Consider the following 16996-nt stretch of genomic DNA (forward strand, 5'->3'; position numbering starts at 1 on the left):
CATTAACAATACCCCCTAAAAACTGGAAAACGCCGTCAAATCCATTGTTATTTCGGTGGTCGATTGTTGTTCTTCCGGCTTGCGTGAGCTTATTGTGGCCCCGGCAAACACACAAGTCCAGTTAGAAGAGAACAAGAGGGGGACGGAGAGGAGAATCGACTAAAAAGGATGCCTCGGCCTGCCGGCCCCACCTCCATGCAAAACTCAATTCGATTTTGGTTTGCCGCCGATGGGCCAGAGTCCTCCTGTGGGCGGGGTGGGTGGCTGTGGTGTGGTGTGGGGGGAGAAAGGGCTTGTTTTTTCAGCTCGGTTTGTTCTCAACTGCAATAATCTTATTAGCAGTTTTGTTGTTCGAACCTAATCAATTACCAACGTAATTACAAACTTTGCTAATCTGCTTTTGGGTTTCTCTCTGTGTGTGTAGCAGTGGGTGGTTGAGGGGGGAAAATGAGGTGCCAGCCAACAATCCAATATGCTCGACATGGACATGGAAATGGAGAACATTTTGTTCAGTTCTCGGTGAGAAAATTTAGTGGGCCAAAAATAAACGATTTACGCTACGCATTGGCCCATAAGGACTAAAGATGTTGATTTTGCCAATTAATTGAAGAAAAAAACGAATGAACCAAAACAAAAGCACAACTTTATTATAGAGTTAAAGAAATCGATTCTACAATCCGTTCTCAGATTGGTATTCTTAACATGAATTCTGCCTTTTCTAAAACTAATCTTAGTATATTTAGGTTTTCTACCTTTTCGCAGTTAACCCAAATATACTAAGATTAGTTTTAAAATCAGTAAATTGGAATTAAGATTTGCTTGTAAAATTTAATTTTTTCTCTTAAAGTTTTTTATTCCAATGATTTTTTTCAGTTTTCTTTTCTCCCCTATAAAAGTATTTTTTTTCTTCATAAAATAAATTTAGATAATTATTTGTAAGTTCTTAACAGTTTTGTATATTTTTATTAAATTGGACTTTCTTGAACTAAAACCGACATTTAGGCTACAATCATAAAACTAAAAAAAAATTGTATATTTGGTTTTAAAAACAAAAAGTCTAGCAGAATTAGACTAAGAGAAAATTCGGTTTTTGATTTCCATTTGATTCTTTTTTTGTTGTCATTGGATATTGACAGATATATACTCAAATCTTAAGTCAATATAATATTTTGTTAAGATTGTTGTAATATAAGGATACAAAAATTGTCAATAAAACCTATAATGTGTTCAGTAAATATTTGCCGTTCTAAACAACTTTAACTTGGTACCAACTTACCTTTTAAAATACGTATTTACATCTTAAATTCCAAGTCACTCGATATAAATATGATTTGACTTGAAAAAATTGATTTCATTTTGTATTGACTTGCGGAACATCCTGACAAACTAAACAACTTCCGTCCAATGAAGCCTCCTAATCAGATCAGAGTTCTTCCGCCCTTTCATTCTCCAAACTCTTTCACCCTTCCCATGGGGCAGGTGGAGGGAGAAGAAACAACATTTATGCTGGCCATTTGCCGTTTCCTGTTGTTTACCAGGCAGAAGCATCAGCGCAAGCAGCCACAGCATAAGCAACAACATTTTGTTATTCAGTTATTTATTTATTTTTATAGGGAAAACTTATTTTTCTTCTTGCTTTTTTTTTGTTGCTTTCCTTGTCGCGATTACGCAGATGAAGCCGCGAGAAAAATTCAAAGGAAAAACAAGAACATTAAAAGCAGCCGTTGAAGTACCCCAAGATGAAGTTGAGTTAAAGTGTTTGGTGGGAAGAGAAAATGGGTAAGATTTATCTTTTGCGACTTGATATTAGAAAATAAAACAAACAACTTTTTTGTGTGTGTTTGTGTCATACAAATAAATGGAGCTACAAATAAAGATGGATAGATACAAAGCAAAAATACAAAAAGTTATGCATATCGAAAGTGGAAGAGACAGAGATACCAAAATGAAATTTTCCCATTTCAGTCAACTCGAAATGAAAATCTCAAAATGAAATCAAACGCCTGTGACAAAATGTTTAAAAATGCATTTTATTACTTTCTATGGATGCAAACAGCACACACACACACTCACACACACAGACAATCACAAACGTGAGTATATATCTCTCTGTCATAAATTTTGGTAAAATGTTGAATTTCAAAATGGAGAAAAACTCAATTAAAATGGACTTAGTTTTATTTTGCATGCGTGACAAGGCCCAAATCAGCCCCTGAAAAATACAGCTTTTTGCCAAGCCACAAAAATTTACGTAAAATATAAATAAGAAACTTTTAAAGGAAATAAGGAAACGTTGGATGCTCTTGGCAAATATCAAAAGCGACTCTCTGGAATTGGTTTAAAAATTTAGCTCTATATAATAATAATGTTTAGAAAAGTTACATCTAAATTAATTATAATTTAAAAACAATTAGGTTTATATTAAAATAATAAATTGGGATTTCCAGAACAGGCATATTACAGACTTTTTTTAGATCTCAATTAGTTTCATTTCTAGTCCTAGTTAAAGTTCTTTAGATGTCTCATATTTGTCAAGTCGAGAGAATCTTGTTTTAGTAGGAAAATGGGTAATTATGCGACAACAGTTGGAGATTTAAGTTCTAATCCGACTCAGCATTGGCCACTAAATATTTGGCTTAATTTAATTTCAATGTCAAGTTTATAGAGACAATTTGTTGCCTTATGGGCTAGAACGTAAGAACGTGAAATATATGACTCCCTTTTTCCAGAGCTCTCTCTTACTTATCTCTATAAGTCTTAAGAGTGCTTCAAGGCACATATCGATAATTAATAATCATTATTTAATGTTAAAAAGTTTAATATGTGTATTCCTAACTCAAATAAATTTTCAAAATTTTTAAAACAGTATTAGTTGTTATTGTTTGTTATGCATATTTGTCGCTTTGCATATTTGTCATATGACATACTGTCACGAACATTCATTGAAACTCTATTAAAGGGTATTTGAGAGCTTGCCTGTCTTCATTTGAAATGCATTCATCTTTTTCCATATGTGTTTGTATACTCATCGCATATATATGTATGTCTCTGTGTGTGTGTGTGTGTTGATGTTTTGTGGATTTTGAAATGTGGGTAGCCAGAAAAAAAAGGAGTATAAAAAATATACAGACAACAAGTAGACAAGTTACTGACAATCCCACACACACACACAGTTGCATAGAGCCATACATGTGTGTATTTCGGTTTAATGCCATCGTCTGTGGTCTCATACTGAGCATTTTTTGGGGTCCAAGGCTTAAAATTTGGCCAACACACACACACAGTCACACACTCACACACCCATATGAATGTATATTTTGCTATGTGGTTTGTGGTCTCCCTTTTTCTCAAGTTGTTAAGAAATCAACTTTTTGGCTTTTGCGGTTGGGCGCACATTTAGTTGTGAGAAAAGAGAGATATACATACATATATAAATAGAGTGAACTAGGCGAGAGAGAGAAAGAGAGAGAGGAGGGGCAAGTGAGACAGATGACAAGCTTAAAAATTGTATTTTCCTTCTAATTGGCGCACTTTTGTTTAGCATATTACGTATACGCCTTGAGTTTCCTTTTTTAGATCTTTTTAGTTTTGACCCCTTTTCTTTTACTTTTTGGTGGTTGATTAAAAGTCTTGCAAAATATCTAACAAGCTTAGCAATTAGAGAGAAATGTTTTCTAAAGCCAAGTGACTAGGCTAACTAGTTAAATAAAAAGTAATTAGCACCACAAAAATTAAAGTAATGAGCGAATTTGTGTTGTATCTCTTTATTCACTTGTCATAGAACGAAAGGCGAATTGCCTTTATCCTTATGAAGAATATACATTATACAACAATTTTCGATACTAAATACGAAACAATCAAGTTTTATTCTTCTCTTTACAATTTAATTAGCTTAATTTTAGAATGATTTTCATTTGAATTTGAGTAAAAGAATATATTTTTTACAGACTCTATGCCTAGTCATATTATTTTCAATTTTTATCCTATAATCTCTCTTGTAAATCTGAGAAAATCAGTTTCTGTAGTCATCAAAAATATGAAAATTCCGTACAATGTTTTCAGTTCTTATTGGAATGCTATAGTCTCAAAATGATTTATTAATTCTAATTTTAATAAATAGTCATTCAACTTTAATCAACTATTCATTCGTTATGAATATTACTATTAAGTTTTAGAAACATAAATTTCAATCGAATTTAATATCGAATAAAATGAAGAATATGTTACCAGTATCTTAGACTTAATGTTTTAGACTGACTAATTATTTGCAAATGCTAAGGACGAGACAAAAAATATCGTAAAATTTTTAATGTAAACATTTTGATTGCTTACGATTTGGCAGCTCATAAATCAAATATTCAAACACTTTTTTCCTGAACATTTTCATGACGATGATAGCAATAGCTAATCTATCTAGTAAGCTGATAACCCCTTGAGGCACCTACACACGCTCAGTCACTCAACACACACACATACGCACACCCATATACACACACACACACATTAAGAGAGAGAGAGTGGTAGCCCAAATCAACTGGCATTTCTACTGCCTGCCGGCAATGCTATTAAATTTATGACGCAAGTAAATTGAATTTTAAATTTGAGTATGACAAATGTGCCACGCCCCAATCAGCCAAGCCCCCCACTCTTCTTTATTCCATCCATATGGGATAGAAATTGCCTATGAGTGAGCACAAAAGTCATAAGTCGGCGGGTAAAAAAAAAAAAAAGGGAGGAAAAGAAACGTCGTCGTGTTCCAACAACCATAAACGTGACTCCCCAATAGCAACAAAAAACATATAACCAAAAATGTGTGTTGGAACACCTGCTGCTGGAAGCTCTCTTCCCCTCCTCCCCTCGAACCGCCGCCGAACCCTCTGGCAGTTGTTGGCAAAGTGTTGACTGGCCCCAGCTCTGACTGATTGAGTGAATTTGAGATTGACTGACAGATGGATGTACAGGAGGAGGGAGTCCCTTCGGGTAGAGAACGAAAGAGAGAGAGCAGGTGGAAAAGCGTAGCAAATCAAAATCAGCACAAACTGTAATGGAAACGACAAATACGTGCGCAGTTTTCACAACACCAATAACAACAAGAAGAGCGATAAAAATTTGTGACAGTAAATTTAACGAAAACTGCCTTCATCAACACGAAAATGCTGACAAAACAAATTACAGGGCCAGAGAAATGAAATCGACAAATTTTCTATTAGCTCAGGCCGCATAAACCGAAAAAAAAACAATATGCAGAAATAATTCCTAACAAAACAAAACAAAAACTGAAAGAAAACAAAAAAAAGGAAATTTGCAAATTCCGTACACGTTTTTGCATTTGTTGTTCATCTGTTCAGCATCAAATGTAGCGTTAACTTTTCAAATCTCCCCCGCACACACACACACTCTCTCTGTCTCTCTCTCACTCTCACACAATTTGAAGTGGCGCAAATCTCACAGCGAAAATCAAATTACACAAGAAACAAAGAGCAAACACGACAGTGAAAAAGAAAAACTCACGTGTCATGATGCACTTGAGACTAACGTGTGGGATTTCCTTACTTCCTTCCTTCTTCCTCCTGATCATCATTTTTGTTGTTTTTTTTCCCCTTGTGCTCTTTCAGTGCAGACATTTGACATTTGTCTGAGTTTTCCCGGCGACTTTGACGCGCAAATCAAAAACGTATCAAATAAAAGTTTTTGCCTTTTCTTTCTCTTCGTTTTCGTTTTTTGGTAGCATACTTTTCTGCGCACTCAACACGTGTTCTAAAGGTAATTTTCGATGGGTTACTCCAGCGAGACCACTTGGGAGTAGAGCGAAACACTACGACAGAGACAATCACCCGGAGATGACATGACAAAATCATGAAAAATCAAAAGGAAAATTGCAAAAAAAAAAAACGTAGAAGGAACAAGGGCTAGCAATTGGTAGAGCGTCATTGTAAAGGGAATTGTCTTTTGCTATCGATTGCAGTCAAACGAGTTTGATTTTCCTGATTATTAGTCCATTGGAACATGCATTCAAATTTTCTTTGATGAAAAAAACCACCGATAAGTAGTTTGATTATCAGAACACAGGGAAGGACATAAATATAAACAAATTTAGGTACTTTACATGAATAATTTTAAGTGATAAAAGGAACAAACTGGTACTATCAGTGAACAGCCCTTTAAAAAAACTTGACTGTAGATCCAAATTCGAGAAATTATTTAAATCTAATCAATCAACGGCTATCCATTATGATTATTACATTGCTATAAGAAATTCAATTGGTGTCAAATTTGTACCGAAAGAATTTCATTAAGTTCTACATTTAGAACTGACTCAAATTTTAAGCTACACTGGTACAACATTTTTAAGGTAACATGTTATCAACAATGAAGTTTTTAAAAGATAGTTTAACTACAAATGCTTAATCTATCACTACCTCTATACTTTCCTATCTTTGGTGCACTCAAATTCATATGCGAAAACCCGTTACGTTTTATTTTCATGCTTCGTCGACTTGAGGAATCTCGAAAATTTTGGAAAATCATACTGTCTTCAGTGTAGTCTATTCTAGTCTCCAACCAAGTTCGTGCATTTCTGTAATTCACTCAATTAAAGTTGAAATTCCGTAAAGTTCGGTTATTTGGCAAAAAAAACGAATCTTTTAATATCGTTTCCTATTAGTTCGGCTCTTATCATTCTAAAGGGAATAAAAAACTTTTAATAATACAGTTATTCATAGATATTAAATATATGTATTAGCTAGTCTGCAACCAAGTTCATGCCTTTGTAATTCTTTAGTTTGTCTCAAAATATAATTAATGACTATTATTTAAGCCATATCTATGTTTTAAAATTGTGTCTTTGGTCTTTGATTGTCATTTTAAATTATGTAACTTACGTTTCTATTTTGCAACCTGATCTAAAAGTGTTTCCAAAAACTTTTATTGAAATTATAATAAATATTTTTACGTTGTGTAATATTCAATAAATGTTACTGGCCACAAAATGATATGGTTTAGTGCCTCTTTGCCTTTTCATTCGCTAACGGTCTATCAGTTTTGCTGTGCGTGGCGCTAATTAAATAACCTGAAAGTGGTGAATACCAAAACGTTGGTCAGGTTTGAGTTTACAGTTCTTTCTGCATACTATTAACCCATATATGTGAGCCTAACACCTCCCACCCCACACACACACACACACACATACACACATACACTAACACACTCACTCACTCTGTGCGGCAATTCGTGACAAATCAGCTCGAATCGAAATTTCAAATTTCCTGCCAACTCTGAACGACTCCATTGAATGGGCGTAAGTGTGTGTGTATGTTGGTGTGTGTGTGTGTGTGTGTGTGTGTGTGGGTGAAAGTGTGCTTGCATAATTTCATTAAAATAACTGTCAAAAATGTTCGCGTACACCCGCAAAAGCCGTGCCTATCTCTTCACCACCCTCATTCCTCATATCAACGTTGTTGGCGAATTTTCCACAAGCCACTCGACTCTCAACGACTGACGGCAGACTGTCAATAGGAATTCGGGCAGGTGTCAAAAATATTTCAGGCATGGAAGTGTTCTGTTACCTCACCCCTCTCTCCCGCTCCCTCTCACTCTTTCTATCTTTGCCTCAAATTGGCATAAATTGCTTTAGGGCTATGTGGGTAACACCCTCGTTGTGTGAGTGTGTGTGTGTGCGTGAAATTAATTTTCATTATTGGATTTTGCGACTTAGACGACATCATTATCATGTTCTTATCGACAATGACAGAAACCCAACCATACCGCGAAATAACTCGAAATTCTATCATTCTGATGTGTGTGTATGTGTGTTTTTGTGTGTGTGTGTGTGTGTATTATTTGGTGGTGCCTAATCGCTCAGAAGGCGTTGAAATTTTGGCACAAATTGACAAAATGGCAATCGATTTTTAAGTTAAGATATGCAACTGTCAGTCAATACGTTTGTACTACGGAAGGGAAATGGAAAATTGTCTTTGGCTTTTTCTCTTTTATTAAGAAAAATCATTCAACCATGACCACTTATATTTCAATTACAACAATTCCAAACAGGAAAATAGAGGAAGAGACGGAAAGAGAGGGAACTGGCTTTGTGACTGTCATACAAAACAGAACTCAATGTGACAACAGAATCGCCTTCTGCCATAAAGGACAGATAGCTACCCCACACATACATATGTACATACATGCACACAGGCACTCTCGTCCTTCAGTAGAAAGGATAATGAAGAGGAAGCCCCCAATTGAATGGATTTTCTCTCTGTCTCTGTGGAAAACTACATTGCTTTTCAAACAATTTTGTAGAAGCCACAAAACTAACCAAGCAAATAATTTGTGAAAATTCAATTTTCTCTCTATGAATATGAATATGCAAAGAGTGAGTGAGTGAGTGAATGAATGCAAGCGAGAGATGAGTGTGAATGAGTTTCTAAAACAAATTACAAATAATTTTTTGAAAATTTAATTTGATTTTCAGTTGAGTTTCCGACGATTGGCGCTTTAGAAAACTTTTTCAAACTGCCATTTCCGATGCTTTGATTCGTTGATTCCCCTAAATATTCCTTTCTCTCTCTCACACTCTCTCTCTCTCTCTCTCTCTCTCTCTCTTTCTTTCTCCGTGTGTTTGCGCTTCATTGCCAGCTTAATTGTAAAGTTCGTTTCAAACTTCAATTCAAAATGAAACGAGTCCAAATCGAATCACGTTCACGTTTCCCTTCGCCAAAACCACTTCAACAAAAATGTCAAGTTGAAAAGCATTCAAATCTTTTTAGAGTACTTCAAACCAAAATCAAACCCCAACAACCCACCTACCCACCCACCCATCATCCACCGGCAGCTAGGAAAAACTTTTTCAAAATCACCTCTCTGCCGTTCACCTTAGAGAAAAGAAAGGTAAAAGCAAAGGCCCCCAAGGACGTGAGTGGACTAAGCAATCTAAGCAGCGAAAAGAAAACGAAAGCGGCGACAAAAACTTAGAGAATGAAAAACCACCTAACAATTCGCAAACATTTTCGTTTAATGAGACCAATAAAAGGTTTTCGGCCTCGACTCGAAATCAAAAGTTTTCCTCGAAGGTTGCGCAAATTGCATTTCGATGCTTAAATCTTTTATGAGCGAGTAGTAAAAAAAAAAGTGCTTTAAGTATGTTACGAGGGGTCGCCCCAAAAGAACAGCAAACATTCAATTGAAAACTTATGCACGTACTTAAGGATGGTAAAAATGAAAATGAACCCTTTTTACTTTCTTCACCCACGCACCCACCCACCCACTTTCTCCTCGTCACTTTCTTGTGTCACTAATTGCACACATGGGACAACTCGAAGAAATGCAAAAACTAAATCCCTTTAATCGTCGTTTTTGTATCCTTTACTGTGTACGTATGGGAAAAGTTTAAGTAAGTTTAGGTGTTTTAATTACATTTTAGAGCAAAGCTATAATTAATATTAATTTATATAATTGATTAGCTATAATTAATATTAATTTATATAATTGATTAATATATTAAATAGTTTTATCTAGAAAAAGGTTTGGTTTTATTTATGTAGTTATTTAACGTTTTAAATAATGATGATTTTCTAAAACCCTAAGCCATTAGGAACTGATATAAATTGTTCAGTTTTATAGAGTATTTTAATTGAATACAAGTATTAATATGGCACCCAACAGTAAGCATATTTAATTTTCTGGACATTTCATACTCTACAGTCGACAATCCATTCCATTATCCCCAACTTTTCTTCAACTTTCGAGTTCAAGAGTAAAGAAGTACGTCTTCTTTGAGTCAACGAGTACGTAAATCAAGTCTATATGTTTATGTATATATTTTAGTTATAGACTCTCATAGACTTCTTTGCTAGATTCAAGTTTGATATTTGTTAAAATGAACTATTTATAAAATATATTATTTAAATCTTAATAGAAAGACTCAAATGCTTGAATTATGTCATATGAGCAATGTGAATAAATAAAATAGCTAGTGAAAAATTCATCTATTTTCAAAGTTTGTATACCCTTGCAACTTTTTTGGTAACTCTTTCCTTACCTATAGCCATCAAAGTGGAAAAACGTTTTATCCAAAAAGGCTAATGTTCGCGAAAGAACGGCCAACAATCTTAGCATAGGAAATAACGAAGATATTGATCAAAGTCACTGTTTTCCACCGATCGTTCCTAAGGGAGCTTTATGATATAGTCACCCGATCTTGATCAAATTTGGCATACATGTATAATAAACTCACCAATATTAAATTTCACGACAATAGCTCACAAAATAACGAAGTTATTGAGAAAAGTCACTTTTCGTGACTTTGCGGTTTGTATGGAAGCTATATGATATAGTGGTCCGATCCGGCTGAATACGAGATATACAACCCCTGCAGTATATACAAGCCTACATGCAAAACAAACTCTGTAGATCTAACGGTCTAGGAGGAGTTTGTCTTGATCCAGACGGACGGACGGACATGGCTATTTGAACTCGTCTCGTCGTGCTGATCAAGAATATATATACTTTATATGGTCGGAGATGCTTCCTTCTATGCGTTGCACACTTCTGACTAAAATAAATATACCCTTTTTGCAAGGGTATAATTATCAAAAATAAAGCAAGTTTTTGCTGGGGTGACAATAAATTATACTTATTTAACCCATTTTGGACCACTGTTCCACTTTTCGAACAGCACGTTTTGTATGTTTTCAAAGATTCTGTATTTTATTTGACTATATTTCAATAAATGGTAAGTAAATAGTTAGTTCCACAAAAATTACATTAAATAAACCTTTAAATCCTTTTTTAGAACCAGTTTCATTCCAAACTAAAAAAGGCGGAATGTTTAATTTTTAAAAAAAGTCATTTTGCAACTTAAAATCAGCACGGTCCAAAATGGGTTAATACAGTCCTCTGTAGATTAGTTGTCTAAGTGGCCAAGTCAATTAGTCAACTGAACAACGAGGATCATTCGCAACTATAGTTTACAACTATATTGTATACTAATAATAATATTAATATACTTATTTAAGTACTTTTACTAAATCTATCAATAAGAAACAATAATTTCATGAATTGAAATTTAATTTCTACACTATTTTTAATTTATATTTATTAGCACCGACTTCTTGGAATTCAAACCGAAACATATTCAACTAAGCAATATTAATGTTAATTACAATTCGACTTCTATTAGTCATGCAGTCACGTCTGACTTCTAGATTATACGTTATGAACAACTTGATTACTTTCCATTCCTTATCTGAGTCTTAATGTTTTGTCGCTGTGCTTAGTTTTTTTTTTTTAAGGCATTATCTCTACGCAAAGTTCAAGCCCTGAAATATATTTACCAAAAATATATTTGTATTTGTATTTTGCAAAAAGGGTATATTTACTGTGGTGAGAAGTGTGTAATGCATTCTTTAATGTCATATATATATAAATAACTTCCGAGCGATTGTTATGAAAATTAATATGTGTCAATTCGATTTATTTATTAATGACCTTGTCGAATTTCATAAAGATCTGGTGATTATATCATAGAAAAGGAAGTCCGGAAAATAATTTTGACCAGAAAATCTTTAGGCCTCCAATACGACTATCACCAAACAAAGGAATTAACTTACTCACATAATTATCTATTATATTGCAATTGCAATAGAAATCAGATAACTAAATTAGATATATGGATACTATTATATATTTAAATATACGAAAAAGTGGAATGCTCTAACATAAAATTTGCTCAAATTCGATTTTCATTTTGATGCTCATACGTTTGAAAATGACTAAAGAATTTTAGACAACTATCGCAGGGTAAACTCAAGTCGGCTTTCATAGTTCATAAACAATGAAATGCAAATAATACCAAATTTTATTTGTATCAATAACAGATGAAAAAAGAAGATGAAGTTAGCCGACTTTGGTATTCCATGCACAAGGTGAAACAAATAATACTTCTTTCTAGTCTCATTTTAATCAAGTTCGGTAGATCGGTAGATATGAGTAAAAATTTTCTAAATTATGGAGGCGGTAGTGGGGGTGGCAAAACTTTTTAATAATCATAATCTGTGCGAATACTAAACAAATCTAAGTACCAAATTTGGTGCCTCTAACTCTTATAGTCTCCGAGATCTAGGTGTTCATTCGGACGGACGGATGGACGGACTGACGGACATGGCTAGATCGACTCGGCTGTTGATGCTGATCAAGAATATAGATACTTCTTGGGATCGGATAAGCTTCTTTCTTCTGCCTGTTACATACATTTTGTCGACTTTAATATACCACATAACCATATGGGTGCATGGTATAATAAATCTGCCGAGTAAACATAATCTCAACATAAGCTCGATGCGAGAAGACCAATGAATATTTAAAATTTAAAATCATTACTGTCTGAGACATTTTAGCTGAAGAACGTGGCAATTGGCAAAAATAAAAATTAAAATTTATACAAGAAAATTATACAATTTGTTTGGAATACTCACCGAAATGAATTTACAAAGATTAATTTTACTTTCGGGTCTCTTTCTTTTTCTGGGATTCGTGGACGTAATATCAAAAACTTTTGCAAATGAGGACGACTTTTGGGTAAGTGAATTGTTAATAGTGAAAAGTAAAATACATTCGGCTTATCAAATGTTTTTATAGAACTGCGGAATTTTAAGTGCACAAGGAGATGTCTGCGGGACTGTGATGGTTTTATTAGCCTATGCAAAAGAATTAAAAGAGCAGGTTAAATCGAACGACTCAAAAAATGCAGAAAGAGATGAGGAAATAGCTAAGCTAAGAAAAAAATTGCTTGAAATAGATTATTATAGAGGTCAAAACATGGTGATTGATGAGCTACAGAAAGCGAATGATGTGTTAAGAAATACAAATGACGATTTACTCAAACTTCTCAGTCAATCGATTCAGCATCAAAATAATGTGGCTAAAAATGAAGAGTTAAAGGCGGAAATAGCAGAAGTGAAATTGAGAACAAGAAATCAAGCGATCGAATGCATCGCTCGCCAGGACAATTTAAAACAAGAAATTGAACTCTTAAGGAAAAAGTCAAATGACTCGGAAGAAACTTATAAAATTGTATTGGAAAACTCCAAAAGTGATTTGGCAAACTTAAGATTAAGCTTTGAAAAAGAACTAAAGTCGAAAGAAAAGTTGGCAAATGAAATAAGCGAGTTGAAATCTCAACTAGCATCCTATCAGAAAAACTTGGAAGATGCTCAAAATCAGATAGTAGCTAAAAATAGTTTGATCGATAGTCATTCTCTACAACTAAACCAAACTGAAATAAGTCTAAGTGATTGTAAGCGAAATTTACCGAAAATAGGTTGCAAAGATCTCCCATCGGGAATTCATTTAATTGAAATTTCCGGACTGGATCCGTTTCGATCTTTATGCAAAGGCGAGATAGATGGAAATGGATGGATAGTTGTCCATAGGCGACTAGATGATAGCGAAAACTTTTATAGAAATTGGATAGACTTTCGAAACGGTTTTGGTGATTTAAATGGAAATTTTTTTATTGGTCTTGAAAAATTGCATCGCATCACCCAAACGGATATTTATGAACTTTCCATAGAAATTGGGTTCCATAATGAAACTTTCGAAAATGTTAGATATAATCATTTCAAAATAGGTGATGAAACTAAGCAATATGAGATGGAATCATTGGGAGAATTTCGAGGCATGATCGACAATCAAATGGAGAAAGGCATAGGACAAAAATTCACGACTTACGATCGTGACAATGATTTGGTTAAGGGTGTGAATTGTGCGGCAAAATATTATGGAGCCTGGTGGTACAAAGGCTGTTATGGCCCGTAAGTAACCAATCAAATCATGCTTATACAATTATTTATCCACAATTTAATGTGTTTTTTTAATTCTAGAAATCTAAACGGACGATATTATACAAGTGCAATCAGAAAATCGAATAGTATGAGCTGGAATGGTTATATGTCTCTGAAATCAGTACAAATGCTCATTCGACCAAAAAACTCTTCAAATCAATGATAAATCACTAAAAATATATTTTTCAATGTTTCCTATTTTATATTAATATTTGAAATACAATTTTATTTCGCGCATTTTATATGAAATTGAAGTCTTTGAAATGTGTTGGTGAATTGGAAAAATGTAAAGTTATTCAAATCGAAAGATATATGTATCGCTATGATAAGAGATAATCCCTGCTAGTGAGGGCTCAAGTCAATTTTTTTTTTAAAATTTAAAGGTTATTTAAAAAATAAAATCAGAGGGCCGGGGCTAACTTTGACCGCGTCAAAGTTTGAATACCCTTGCAAGTTTTTTGGTAACTTTTTCCTTGCCTCTAGCCATAAAAGTGGAAATAACGAAGATATTGATCAAAGTCACTGTTTTCCACCGATCGTTCCTATGGGAGCTATATGATATATTTACGCGATCTTTATCAAATTCGGCACAGTCAGATATACTAAACTTACAAATATTTAATTTGAAAGCAATCGCGTTAAAAGTAACGAAGTTATTGACAAAAGTCACTGTTTTTGAAAGGTCGTTCCTATGGGAGCTATATGATATAGTCACCCGATCTTGATCAAATTTGGCATAGTCGTTTACATGTATAATAAACTCACCAATATTTAATTTTACAACTCAGAAAATAACGAAGTTATTGAGAAAAGTCACTGTTCGTGACTTTGCGGTTTGTATGGGAGCTATATTATATAGTGGTCCGATCCGGCTGAATACGAGATATACAACCCCTGCAGTATATACAAGCCTACATGCAAAACAAACTCTGTAGATCTAACGGTCTAGGAGGAGTTTGTCTTGATCCAGACGGACGGACGGACATGGCGATTTGAACTTGTCTCGTCGTGCTGATCAAGAATATATATACTTTATATGGTCGGAGATGCTTCCTTCTATGCGTTGCACACTTCTGACCAAAATTAATATGCCCTTTTTGCAAGGGTACTATACATAAGTTGTCGCTGCTGGTGGTGTTGCTGTTACGATAGTCAAACGATAGGCAGAAGTAATCGAGAAATCAAATTTCTATTCCCTTTATTCAACTTTTTATAGGGTGAAATGGTATATTAAAGTCGTCAAAATGTATGTAACAGCAGAAGGAAGCTTCTCCGACCCCTTAAAGGATATATATTCTTGATCAGGATCAACAACCGAGTCAATCTAGCCATGTTCGTCCGTCCGTCTGAATGAACACGCAGATCTCGGAGACTATAAGAGCTAGAGTCACCAAATTTGGTATGTAAATGTGTAGAGTTAATTGGAATTTTGGCCACGCCCCCTTACGCCCCCAGAATTTACATAAAACTGTTTTTCTTAAAAAGTATAACAGAAAGAGACATCAAATTTGGTTTATATACTCGTTTAGTTAGCGCGCAGAAAATAATTGTTAAAGTTAAAGTTAAAGTCAACAAATTTAGTATGTATATTGGCTTAGTATGCGCGCAAAATATATACATATATTTTAATATGTTGCCACGCCCACTTCCGCCTCCATAATTTAGAAAAAACCGATTGGCTCTTGCAATTTTTTGACCATCGCAATCAAATTCGGCTGACAAATTAATCTTATCTATTTCAACCAAACTACCAAATTTTATTGAAATCGGTCAAGAAACATACAAAGTATACGTATGAATATATACGTATTTTGCTACGCGATCCATAAGGGCAGAATCGGCCGTTGGCTAGTGGCGGCGCTAGAGTGCTCGTGTGTTTGTAGAGTGAGCGAGATAGCATATGTTATGAGGCATGTTTAAACAATTCAATAGACATACATTTGGTTTTCGAAATATGAAATATTTGTTTCACCTGGTGTATGGTATACCCAAGTCGGCGAGTCGACTTGCTTACTTCGTTTAACTTTGGTGTGATCAGCTATTTAATCAATAATGTCAAACAAAAATTTCTTGAAAATAAAATAATCATATTAATTACTTTCTGTTATACTTATTGACCAGCTGTATCTAGTTGCCTTTTACTTAAGTGTAACTTTTCATTTACTTGATACTTCTGACATTTAAAGTACTTTTTAAAAAGGAGGCATTGCAGCAACAACTCAAGCTAAAAGTCGGTAATAATAATAATACATAATTTAATTTCTTAAATTTTTATTTTTACAAAAAAATTTATCTTTAATAGTTGAGAATAAAATGCCGAAAAATTGCCATACAATACTCCTGGTTAGACCTGACAGTTCAACAGAGGACAATTACACTTATTGCGATTTCAAGAGTCTAAAGGAATGCCTGGAGACCCTTTGCTATGTCTACGAAGAGCATTTGCGCCGTCATCATGGGTCAAAGGGAAGCATTGTCTATAGCCTGGAAGAACTATATGAGTTTGTGGAGTCCTTTCTGGAGTTGAACTGTTTGGTCAAGGATAAAGAAGGCGACAACTATATACCACATAACATTGATTGGATCAAGGAGCAACTCTTCCAAATGTTGGGCGACAAAAGCGAGAAGAAGTTGTAGTTTTAATTGAATAAAATCAGAAGCAGAAATTTGCTCTCCTCACCTGTCAAATAAATGGAAGGAAACTAATGATGATGGTGTGTTTCAGCAGTGTGCTTGGGCATGATTTTCAATTTGTGATCTTAATCAGCAGGTGTCCTTTATGTCCTGTTTTTTTTTTCCTTTTTTACTGCCCCTGCTATTCTGTTGAATTTTTTGTGCTTCTCTGCCTTTCGGTTTTCGATGCTTTTGTTGTCCGTCAGTTGCCTAGGCATTAACTTTTGTCATTTTCGAGCAGTGAACAATGCAATGTGAATTGGCAGCAGGTCCTGGCTTCTGGCTCCTGCTGGAGGTCCTGTGGCCCATCGTCTAGACTGGGGGGCCACTCGACTAGTAGCTAGCTGGCTGCCCGCTGCTTTTTTTCGAGTTTCGTTTGGCCTGCTGCTGTGTTCATTTAATTAAATTACAGCAAATTGTTGGGGCTGGGCCATGTCCTCTTTGTTTGACAAAACTAAAAAAATGGAGAAAAAAACGAACGA

General features: G+C 34.6%; 2 protein-coding genes across 2 annotated transcripts; both read left to right on the forward strand.

Annotated features, from left to right (window-relative positions):
* Window positions 1–13586: 13586 nt before the first annotated feature.
* On the forward strand, window positions 13587–14088 carry LOC124460324 (fibrinogen C domain-containing protein 1-like). The gene is made up of 2 exons (XM_047010868.1): window positions 13587–13811; window positions 13881–14088. The coding sequence occupies exons 1-2, from the start codon at window positions 13651–13653 to the stop codon at window positions 14002–14004; spliced, it is 285 nt and encodes a 94-aa protein (XP_046866824.1). The 5' UTR covers window positions 13587–13650; the 3' UTR covers window positions 14005–14088.
* Window positions 14089–15997: 1909 nt separating this feature from the next.
* LOC111518636 (protein enhancer of rudimentary-like) lies at window positions 15998–16547 on the forward strand. Its single transcript, XM_023176009.2, has 2 exons — window positions 15998–16075; window positions 16144–16547. The coding sequence occupies exon 2, from the start codon at window positions 16155–16157 to the stop codon at window positions 16476–16478; it is 324 nt and encodes a 107-aa protein (XP_023031777.1). The 5' UTR covers window positions 15998–16075; window positions 16144–16154; the 3' UTR covers window positions 16479–16547.
* The last annotated feature ends 449 nt before the right edge of the window (window positions 16548–16996 follow it).

This window comes from Drosophila willistoni (assembly GCF_018902025.1).
Source record: "Drosophila willistoni isolate 14030-0811.24 chromosome 2R unlocalized genomic scaffold, UCI_dwil_1.1 Seg167, whole genome shotgun sequence".
In the NCBI taxonomy this organism is placed as follows: Eukaryota; Metazoa; Arthropoda; class Insecta; order Diptera; family Drosophilidae; genus Drosophila; species Drosophila willistoni.

Bases quoted from the DNA above. Each gene is read 5' to 3' on its own strand.
- LOC124460324 (XM_047010868.1), top strand. From the start codon at position 13,651: ATGGAATCATTGGGAGAATTTCGAGGCATGATCGACAATCAAATGGAG. The intron at 13,812-13,880 runs GTAAGTAACCAA...TTTTAATTCTAG, and splicing joins TACAAAGGCTGTTATGGCCC to AAATCTAAACGGACGATATT.
- LOC111518636 (XM_023176009.2), top strand. From the start codon at position 16,155: ATGCCGAAAAATTGCCATACAATACTCCTGGTTAGACCTGACAGTTCA.